At 32.9% G+C, this 11,647-nt stretch overlaps 1 protein-coding gene across 1 annotated transcript; it reads left to right on the top strand.

The window, feature by feature from the left end:
* The first annotated feature begins 5,322 nt into the window (after positions 1–5,322).
* LOC148575730 (glutathione S-transferase T3-like) lies at positions 5,323–5,922 on the top strand. Its single transcript, XM_088502522.1, has one exon. It carries the CDS (start codon positions 5,323–5,325, stop codon positions 5,920–5,922), a length of 600 nt encoding a protein of 199 aa, XP_088358648.1.
* Positions 5,923–11,647: the final 5,725 nt, after the last annotated feature.

Here is an 11,647-nt window from a genome sequence, read left to right on the forward strand (position 1 = left end):
TGCATAAGCTTATCGGTCTCATCTGCATAAAATTAATCACTGGTTCAACTTTGGGAATGAGAGTAAAAAACGTCTCATTAATCTCTCTAACCTTCTTTGGATCCTCAATGATGCTATCAATCAACTTGCATAAGTCTGTTCCAACCTTATCCCATTGGTTTTGATAAAAAAAAAATAGCTTGGATGCCATCATTTTCCGAAGCTTTTAGACTCCCCATGTTAAAAAGAGAATCTTTAAGTTCTTGGTGGAAAAGGAGATGTCTAATATACTGACAATTAGCTTGAGATAAGGCTGGGAAAGAATTCCTTAAAATGAAATCAACTTCAGGAACATCATCAGAATAAAGCTTAGAATAAAAAGAAGTAGCCATATTTTCTAGATTAGTTTTATCATAGATCCAAGTGCCATCGGATTCTTGAAGAGAATCCACTCTATTCTTTCTCTTTCTTGCTATAGTAGTCCCATGAAAATATTTAGTGTTGCGGTCACCAAACTCAATCCACTTACACCGCGACTTCTGGTACCAAAAAATTTCCTCTTGAATGAGGATGTCTTCATACTCCTCCCAAAGAGACGATTGTAAATTTTGCAAGAAACAATTGTTGTGGGATTTATGCTAGCTATAATCCTATGTAATATTCTTAAAATCTTACTTTTTCTCTTATTAATATTCCCAAACACAGCAGGGTTCCAAGATTTTAGCGACTTTTGGAGTGAAGTAACAATTATTATTAAACATGTTATTAAAATCAAGATGCATCAACTATGCAGCTAAGAAGCGAAATGGTCTTTTACCAGTATTGGTTGGATTAGTAGAGCTCAACTCGAGACAAAGTATAGAGTGATCAAATTTGTAGCTCGAAAGATGTCTAATCTTACATTCAAAAAACCTGGAGAACCAATCAAAATTACATAAGCCCCGATCCAAACGTTCCACTAGGTCTCCTATCTTCCAAGTGAAGGGCCAACCATTATAGTCCATATAAAAAAGACTGCAATCTGCAACACATGATTAGAAGTCTTTGCAGCCACCCATGTTACTTTCAGATTGTCCCTTACATTCAAAATCATGAATAACGGCATTGAAATCACCTATGAGGCACCAGGATTGAACCACTTTATTGCTAAAATCTCGGATACAATCCCAAAGGATTTTGCGATTAATCCGTTGAGGGCTACCATAGATAGCAGTTAGTATCCACAGATCAGAATTGTCATTCTCACCCTCATATGAATAAATTGATAATTATGAGATAAAAAATCAACATTCCACAAGTTGTATCCCACAAAGCCCAAATACAACCAGAATAGCCCCTAGCTTCTTTAATAAAAATTCCATCGAAGCCAAATTTACTCCAAACAGAGCTACCCCGATTTTTACTAATATTTGTTTCTAATAAAATAAGAAAACTACAATTATATTTTTTTTTAAATCATTAATAAGTTTGGGAAAGGTTCTATTACCAGTCCCTCTACAATTCCAAATTAACAGATTCATAAAAACATTAAAAAAAAGAATAAAGGGTCAAAAAGACCAAGACAGAAAAGAAAAAACTTAGCTCTGGGCATCAGCCCCCAATCCCAAAAGGGGTGATTCAGCCATGATTTGGTCTCCATCATTTGCAAGGATTCCTCATGTTTCCATCGTAGCCTCTGGTGGCTTCATCGGTGGAGGGAGGTTTTGCTCCGGCGGTTTTGACTTCAACCTTGACGAGAAGCTCTCTTGTACTTGATTGAAAAAATCGTTCTTGACTACATGGTTTTCCAAAGCCTTCTTAGATTTTGTTAAAACTTGAACCGAATCATGTTGCTCCTTTTGTAACCTCCTCATACTCTCAAGCATTTCCCTCTTTATAGCAACCACATTTGGATTTCTCGAAGAAGAGCTGGTTGGTTGAGATAAGACAGGAGCTTTCTCCAAATTGATTTCCTTTTTGAAAATCTCCTTGGCTTTGAGCTTGTTGCCTTTGCTTGATTTTTGAGGAAGATAGAGAGCCACCTTTTTTTTAGTTTTGAAATTCTTTTCAGCACCATGCCTAAGAACCTTCTTGGTGATATGTTCTCTTGGCCCACTTTCATTTTGAACTTGATTAATGGGCTCCTTTGTATGAGTGTCGACAGCTACATGCAGTCCATCTTGCATGGGTTCAGGCCAAGGCACATTTACAAGATTAGCATCTTTCACGTTGATTTTATCTGAATCCTCATACAAGATATTATACCTTGACCCTTTAACGAGAGATTGGTCCTTATTATTATTAATTCTTTCCATATTAGTTGTGGATTCATTCCCATAATAGGAAGGCTTATTAGTTGGCACGAGTTTCTCTTGCTTTTTTCTTTGGAATCATCATTCAGAGGCCCTAATTAGGTGGATCTTGATTGTTTCTTGATTTTTACACATTAGTTGATTTTTCGGAAATTCCAGATTACTCCCCATTGAATGCTTGGATTTGATTCCTAACGGTTCCATCTTTATCGTCGGAGTTCTCTTCATGCCGATGCTCACCGTCACCCATCGGTGCTTTTCCGCATTGTTCCGACTGATGTCCATACAGCCCATAATTGAAGCATATGAGATGAAGGCCCTCATACTCTATATTCAAGGTACTCCCAAGGACCAAAATTCTAGAAATGAGTTTCTTAGAGAGATCGATTTTCACGCATATTCTTGCAAATTTTTTTCGATAATGAATAGACGTAATCTTATCAATTTTGAGCATAGTGCCAATAGTTGATCCAACCCTCCATAAAAAACAATGATTGTAAAGTTCAATGGGAGAGTTTGGTATATGGATCCATACGGCAATCTTCTTCCCCTGTTGTTCCGAGGATAGGAAAAAAGGCCTTCATCTTTGTACAATAATATAATGACCCGTCACCATCTAAGGTCCACCCGTTAGAGCATGCGAATAGTCCTCTTTCTCTGAAAAATGAACCAAAAAATAGTCACGATCCATATCTATCACATTTATCTTACTTTTTTTACCCAATCTTTCTGTAAACATTGTTCCATGAAACCTAAATTAACTCTCTTTTTAAGAACTTTAACAATGAGAGCAGCATGTCATGGTTTACACCATTCTTCAAACTCTTCTCTGGTAACTTTGATCTCAAGGCATAGATCAAAAGATTTTTCTTAATATAAAATTTCTTTTTCATCTTTATACCAACGATTTGCAGAGTCCGAATCATCTTCTCTTACATCCTCAAAAATTGTCTTTTTCTCCTAAAACTGGCTCAGGAGGTGTCAATAACGAATCTTTATAAGAAACAGGAACTCTAGAAGTAGTAAGAGCATCTTTGTTAAGCAAGACTTTTATGTCTTCTAAAGTATTGTTGATGTGTACCCAAGAATCTGCTACATTTAGTTGTTATGTTTTTAATATATTACATATTGCTTAATAATGTGTAATGAGTAAGAAAAATGTTATATTATGAACTTTGAGCGACTAATATCCAAAAAAATATTTTTATTTATTTAAATAAAATTTGATCAATTAAAAAAAATTATTTCATGTATCATTTCATTATTGAAAAATATAAAAAAGAGTACTTCATTAAAACAAATACTAGTTAAATGGTTGAATATTTAATCTCCTGTGTTTAATTCAATATATATACATTAAAACAAACACTAGTTGAATATGTATTAATCTGATGAGTAATTAAAATTTTAGATTATGTTATAATTTTTTTAAAAAAGATATATTCTATTTTATTTTCTTGTAATAAAATTCACATCTAAAAAGATGAGAAGAATATTATGTGGAGATTTTTTTGTGCATTTATTTAAAATTTGACTATTATAATATACTCTCAAACTAACTCTATCATCTATTTTTTTATCTAATTTTTTAAAAATTAAATACAAGAACAATAAATATACTAGAAAAACAAAAATAGAGAAGAAGATGAGTAGAAGGAAGAACAACAAAATGAACACGAAGCTTTTACTGACCTTATTTGTAGTCGTTGCCATTCAAATTTTTTATTTTTTTTTGATAAGTCGCCCACAATACATCAAATTGCTCCCACGATACATCAAGTCGCGCCTACTATTTTCTCTTTTTCGAAATTTTTTTCACCACAGTAATCATCCCTTCCATTTTCCGCCTTTCTTTTCTCTTCTATAATGTGTCAGCATCGATTTTTGCTTTTTCCAATATGCATAGCATCTCCAACGGGCAAATATTTGGAGCCCTCCTACTGTGTTGTCAGAGAGAAAAGAGAGATGGGGCGTTGGAGAGGAACTCACTTGAGTTCCTTCACACAATTCAAAACGAGGGAATCCCTCTGAATGGGGACTCCCATTAACCAATACACAATTGCCAAATGGCATGTAAAATAAAAAATAAATAATTATATAAAATATTAATTAATTAAATAATTATATTATATAATTAAATAATAATTAATTTAATAATAATTATAATGACTAATTATATTAAATATTGATATTTTTATATAATTAATAATTTATATTAATTAATTAACTAATAATTAATTAAGTAATTAAATTATAATTAATTTATTAATAATTATAATAATTAAATAATTAAATTTCTATTTAATTAATAATTTATATCATAATTAATATTTAAATATTATTTATATTTATATTGTTATATTAATTTAGTCGTTGCAAAACTAGCCGTTACTATGTTACCGTTATTATTAATAAATTAATATTTTGTTACTCTATATATACCACTTAGATACACTTCTATTCTCACACTCTCTACTACTCTTCTTCATCTTCTTCCAAGTTTACAAAATCAAAATTTTGCTACTATTATTTTTTGTTCGAAAAAATGGATCCAAACCAACTCAACTCTTTCTTCAATTAGTTACAAAACTTTTCTCAAATTCCAAATACCCAACAATCTCAAACCTCAAACTCTCAAGTTCCAAATCAAAACTTCACACTACCAAATACATTTCAAAATCCAAATCCACAAAATCTTTCTAATTTCAATTTTCAAGCTCCTTATAATAATCAATTTCCTATATTCCAACTGCAAAATCAAAATTCACAAACATCCCATTTTCCATTTTCATCCATATTTAACCCCTCTATTTGAAATGTTACTCCAACTTCCTTGCCGTTTCCAACTCAATTCAGTGCATCAAGACATAACTCATCTGGTGTTGGTGGCTCTTCTAACCCATCCTCTCAGACTCCTATACAATCCAGTCCAAATTCGCAATATTAAGATTTTGCCAACCCTTGTGGATTAGATGCTATCGACCTCAATGATGATGATATTAAAGATCGGAGGCAAGATAGTATTCAACACTGGCATTGGAAAGAGGATGAGATGCTGATCAGTGCATGGTTAAATGTTTCAACTGACCCTGTAGTTGGTACCGATCAAAAGGGGGAAACATTTTGGAGTCGAATTCATAGCTACTGTGTAGAATTTTGCTCCGACATGACAAGGGGGGTAGTTGCATGTAAGAAACGATGGTATAAGATCAACAAGGCTGTTACACAATTTGCTGGTTGCTACGATCAAGCTAGTCGAAATATAAGGAGTGGTTCGAACGCTGATGATATAAAGGAGTTGGCTTATAAACTTTATTCCACACATTATGGTCAAAAATTCACTTTTGAGAGGCATTGGAACATGCTTCGGTTGGAGCAAAAATGGAGAAGCCAACTACCTACACAGAGTGGCGGCTCAAAGAGAACCAAGGTTAGTGCAACTGGAGCATACTCATCCTCATCAAACCCAGAAATACCGTTGACTGACGAACCCGGTGTGGACTCTCCCGTTCGCCCACAAGGATTAAAGAAGAGCAAGCGAAAAGGTAAGGAAAAAGCACAGATGTCTGAAGATTTTAGCGAAAGAAAATCATCGGTTGTCAAAAAATTATCTCTCATGGAAGATATAAGAATGTTAGAGAAAAGGAACTAATGGAAAGGAAAAAAGAAAGAGAAGAGGAGAAGGAACATAGAGCAAAGATGATGGCAATCAAAGAGAAGGAGTTACAAATTCAAGCGGCAATCAAAGAACAAGAATTACAAGCTCAAGCGGCAATGAAAGAACAAGAATTACAAACTCAGAGGTATATTAAAGAAATGGAGATAAAAGCAAAAGAAAGGAAAATAGAAAGGATGGCCAAGGAAAGGGAAAGGGAGATGGATATGCAAATACTTAATGCTGACACGTCTACAATGAGTGAAAAATGACGAGCTCTTCATGAGATTGCATGTGAGAAAATAATCGCCAAGTGGTTTACTTAATGGTTCCTTATATTCGTAGAGTTATGTAGTATGTTCTTATTTTTATTGCGTATTACTGGTATGTGATGTAGTTTGTTTTATTTATTTCTGATGTAAGTTTTTAAATTAGTCAATATTATTGTGCCATTATTGTTCATGAAAGTGACCGTTGCAAAACTAGCTGTTAAGTAGCCGTTGCAAAACTAGCTGTTGCAAAACTAGCCATTGCAGAACTAGCCATTGCAGAACTAGTCGTTAACTAGCCGTTAAGGTACTTACTGCAGACACACTTATAAATATCAACTATCAATGACTCCGCAACTCCACTTCAACTCTACTTTCTCACCTCGAAAGAGAACTAAAAATTACATTTCTAGATATGGCTAGAAATTTTGATGATATGTTTAATGAGGCTTTGTATGGCAAAAGAAGACGGCAAGATAACACACTCATAGATAATTGGATCGATGAGTATTTACTCAAAGATTCAGAAGAAGATATCGATAGAAGCTCTATCCCAATTACTCGTAGATGGATCAACAGAGATCGAGAAGCAGGACATGATCGCCTTTTCCAAGATTACTTTGCAGATGATCCAGTGTATAATGCTGACATTTTTCGACGGAGATTTCGAATGAGAAGACATGTGTTCCTTCGGATAGTAGACGCTCTCTCAGACGTTTATCCGTATTTTCAACAGAGGGTTGATGCAACTGGAAGAAGAGGCTTGTCGCCACTCCAGAAATGTACCGCTGCGATACAGATGTTAGCATATGGCGTAGCAGCTGATGCTGTTGATGATTATGTGCGCATAGGCGAAAGCACAACAATTGAATGCTTGGAAAAATTTGTTGAAGGTGTCATTTCGGTGTTCGAGGATGAATACTTGCGAAAACCCAATCCAAATGACGTACAACGCCTACTACAAATGGCGGAGGGTCGTGGCTTCCCTGGCATGTTGGGTAGCATTGACTGCATGCATTGGCAATGGAAAAATTGTCCAAAGGCGTGGAAAAGTATGTACATGAGTGGTTATCGTGGGGTTGCAACCATAGTACTTGAGGGTGTAGCATCTTCAGACCTTTGGATATGGCATGCGTTCTTTGGAGTTTATGGTTCAAATAAAGATATCAACGTGTTAGATCATTCTCCAGTGTTTGATGATATTCTAAATGATCGTGCTTCGGAGGTAAATTATACTATTAATGGTAATAATTATACAATGGGATACTATTTAGCAGATGGTATTTATCCTGAATGGGCCACATTTATCAAATCAATCTCAAAGTCACAAGGGGAGAAACGCAAGTTATTTGCACAATACCAAGAAGGGCAAAGAAAAGATGTGGAACGAGCATTCGGAGTGTTGCAAGCACGCTTTGCAATTATACGTGGTCCAGCTCGTTTTTGGAAAAAGAAGAAGCTTGCCAACATAATGAGAGCTTGTATTATATTGCATAATATGATTGTTGAGGATGAAAGAGACACTTATGCAGAAAATTTTGCTCAAGGCTTAGAGTATGATGATGTTGAAAATGGCTTATCACAACCTCAGTTGGGAGAAGAAGATTTTGCACCATACCATCAATTTCTCCAAAGAAATGCCCAACTTCGAAATAGGCAGCAGCATAGACAATTGAAAGAGGACTTGATTGAACACATATGGCAATTTCACAATGCTTGTCGTCAACTATAGAGTTTAATTATGTTTTTCTTTGTATTAAGTAATTTTACAAATTAGTGTAATCCTGAATTATATATTGTGTATTATTGTTATATATAAATTTATTTAATATTAATATCTTTTAATAGTGAATTATTTTTAAATTTAAATTTTTAAATTACATTATTAAAAAAAATAATTACATTAATTTCAAGTATTTTAATTAATTAATTAAGTGGGACCACAACAGGAACTAAAGTTAGTTCCTCCTAATGGAGAAGATAGAGATGCTTTGAGTTCCTATTTACTGTTTATGACGCAAAAACTGATGTGGAGTTATTTTTTATGACAGGTGGATCATAAATAAGAATTGTGATGAATTCTCTACTGGAGATGGTCTAATAGAACACACAGTTATATCATAATGGGCTAATGGCGCATAACACCAGTTCGCAATCCAACATTTAAAAAAATGAGCCATGTAAAAGATTCTTTTATTTTTGAATAATTATCTAAATTACTTAAAATTTTAAAATACACAATATCGTTAGTAATATTTAGAGCTCGTTTGAGAAAATTCAAAAGTTATTTTTTTAAGATTTTGACTTATAAAAAATTATATTAATGTTATTTGATACAGCTTATTAATATGTTTTTAACTTCTCAAAAAATTGTTTAAGAACTTTTGAAGAAGTAAAAAAATTTGACTTCTCCTTAAAAATTATTTTATCACTCTTATTTATTAAAATAATTTTAAAATAAGTACTTCTATGATAAAAAAAAATCAAATACAAAATAACTTATTTATAAACTGCTTTTAATATAAGTCCTTATATTTTAAGCTATTTTTTTAAAAGAACTTGATTAAATTATTTATCCAAACTGACTTTTATTTCAGATAATAAAATTTCCTTCAATTTGACCAATTTAATTAAAATAACTATTTTAAAATGAGTGAATTATCAATTTGTCCTTACCATTTTACTAAAGACAAAGACTCATACAAAAAAATTTTTTTGAAGGTGAAAATGTAGATAAAGATGTTTAAAACATCTTTAAATAATAATTTTTGATCTCATCCATTGAATAGATTATCATATATTAAATTTTTATACGTGGTATAAATTAAAAGTATTATCTTTATTAAAAATATTGCAATATTCTTAAAATCGTTACTTTGACTCTAATTTTAATTTGTTTAAAATTTAAATTGTTAACAAAAATTTATTAAAAGTTTTTTTTATTTTTTATAATATTATTTTTTTAATTTTATTTTATTATCATTTTAATATTTTTTTTCTTATTTTGAGAATTTAATAATTTTTTGAGTTGAGTTTCTATTTATAATTTTTATATTTTTTAATATTTTTTTATTTTTAAAGATTTATATTTTAATCTACTAATTTTTATTATTAATTGTTCTATTTTTACTCTAGTAATTCATATTTATTTTTAAACTCTTTGAATAAAATTTATTGTGAAATTGATATTAAAAAAAAGCAATATATTGTTTAAGGTAATATTAGATAAAATCATCAATATAAATTTTTTATTTTATTTATAATTTATACTTTTATTAACAATAATTAATATTTTTAAAGTACGTTTTTTAACGGTCGTTTTTGTCATCTTTTTGGTGTGTACCAGGGTATCCATCAGGCCGGAAGCCCAATGACTAATCCCTCGGGTACTGCAGAGGCACACAAAGTGGGCGACCCTCCCAAGCAAGCAAACTCCATTCCCATCCTCCAGTGAGTATCGAACCCGGGAGAGATGGTTAAGGGACACAGACCCTCATCCATCTGTGCCAACTTGCGTTGGTTCGTTTTTGTCATCTTTATATGAATGGTATCCTTCTCCAAATGGTAATAGGATCATATAATAAACATGTAGAGTTTATTTGTCCTATTATCCGTAAATATATGCTTTCGTTTTATCAAATTCTGTGTGTGTTTTATTGCTGCTAGTCATGCAATTGAAAAAAATGATAGTCCAGGTTATGGTCTGAGTTAACTAATTATTTTTCTCATTTAAACAGCAAGTCAAATACTTGTTTGTCATAAGAGGCTAATTTTTTTCTATATGACACTTAAGTTGGTGTAACGCCGCGTTATAAAAGTAAGGGGTGTTTTACATTGTTGTGACAGCAGGTAATTGAGGGAAGAAATCGAACGGTCGAATTTTTTGGAGGTGAGAAGGAACACAAATCGAACCGTCTAATTTGTGTTGAGCATTTATTTTTTTTGCAAAGAAATCAAACCTACTGATTTCTTGTATGCAGAACAAAATTGTTTTTTGTTCAAAAAAATCGGACTCACCAATTTCTAGGCTGCAGGACAAAATTTTTTTTGGAGAATGAAATCGGACCCACCGATTTTAAGCACACAAATTTTTTTGGTGGATCGTGCCTCTAATCGGACTGTCCTATTCAGCCCGTCAAAAAGCACTTTTTTAATCTTAATATTGGGACAAATATGATGTATAACTGCGTTATGGGAGTGTAGGAGGCTTAACCAAGATGTGACGGCTATGATCAACAAATCAGACGGTCTGATTTGAGAGAGAGTAATCGAACGGTCCGATTAGAGGCATCGCAGGTACACAAATCGGACCGTCCGATTTGCGTACTGCATGCCACGCGTCACACATGCATGATGCATGCATCCCCAGCCCCTGCTTGAATACTACCGCTGCTTACTGACGAACGGATTTCTGCTAGTAAAGAATTTCACAAATAAATTCTCGTTGTTAGTATAGTTTCTAAACCAACAGAGAATCATTTCGTACAAAAGTTTTGGTTGTCACTAAAGCAAACCCAATAAAATTAAACCGAAGTATTTAAACCTCGAGTCGTCTCTCAAGGAATTGCAGGGAGGTGTAATTTATTATTGGTTATAGAAAAGTATCTTTTAGGGATTTTTGAATAAGGAATAAGAAAAGTAAATTGCAAGAAAGTAAATTAATAATTAAGAAAAACTCTTAGCAAGGTATGAAAACTGGACGTCCTATCCTAGTTATCCTTATCAATTGTGATGAGAATTGTCCACTGCTCCCACTTAGTTAACCCTTACTAAATAAAGGAAAGTCAAGTGGACTAATCAATTTGATTCCTCAAGTCCTAGTCAACTCTTATGGAAAGACTAGCTTTAGAGGGATCCAAACCAACCAGCAATTTTCAATTAACAAGCAACAAAGGAGTTTGATAACTCAAGTGTCTCCAATTAATCAATTCAAGCCAAGAATGTAAAAAGCTAAATTAAAATCATAAATCTGAAATACCTCAAATTGTATTAAATGAGAAAATCGATTCTAACATGGAGTTCATAAACCAAATTGGGAAAATAAGTAATTAACAAGAGAAATAGATGAACCAACGCACTAGAATAAATAAAAGTAGAAGACAAACTAAATTAAAGGAACATTGAACCTGGAATGGAGAAGAAGTAAACCTAACCTAAGAGAATTCCTAAATCCTAAAACCTAAGAGAGAGGAGAGAGCATCTCTCTCTAGAAAACTACATCTAAAACCTAGAATGTGAATAATGAATGAAATTTTTTTTACGAATGAATGGATTCTCCCAATTTATAGCCTCTAATCTGTGTTTTCTGGGTCGAAAACTAGGTCAGAAACAGCCCAGAAATCGCTGGGAGCGAGTTCAAATACACTGAAATTTCGCAGATGCGACGCGTGCGCGTGATGCACGGGTGCGCGTCGTCTATCTTCAAGGAAACTATGGCAAATTATATATCATTT

Source organism: Arachis ipaensis, chromosome B1, assembly GCF_059453495.1.
Source record: "Arachis ipaensis isolate K30076 ecotype BB chromosome B1, ASM5945349v1, whole genome shotgun sequence".
Taxonomy (NCBI): Eukaryota; Viridiplantae; Streptophyta; class Magnoliopsida; order Fabales; family Fabaceae; genus Arachis; species Arachis ipaensis.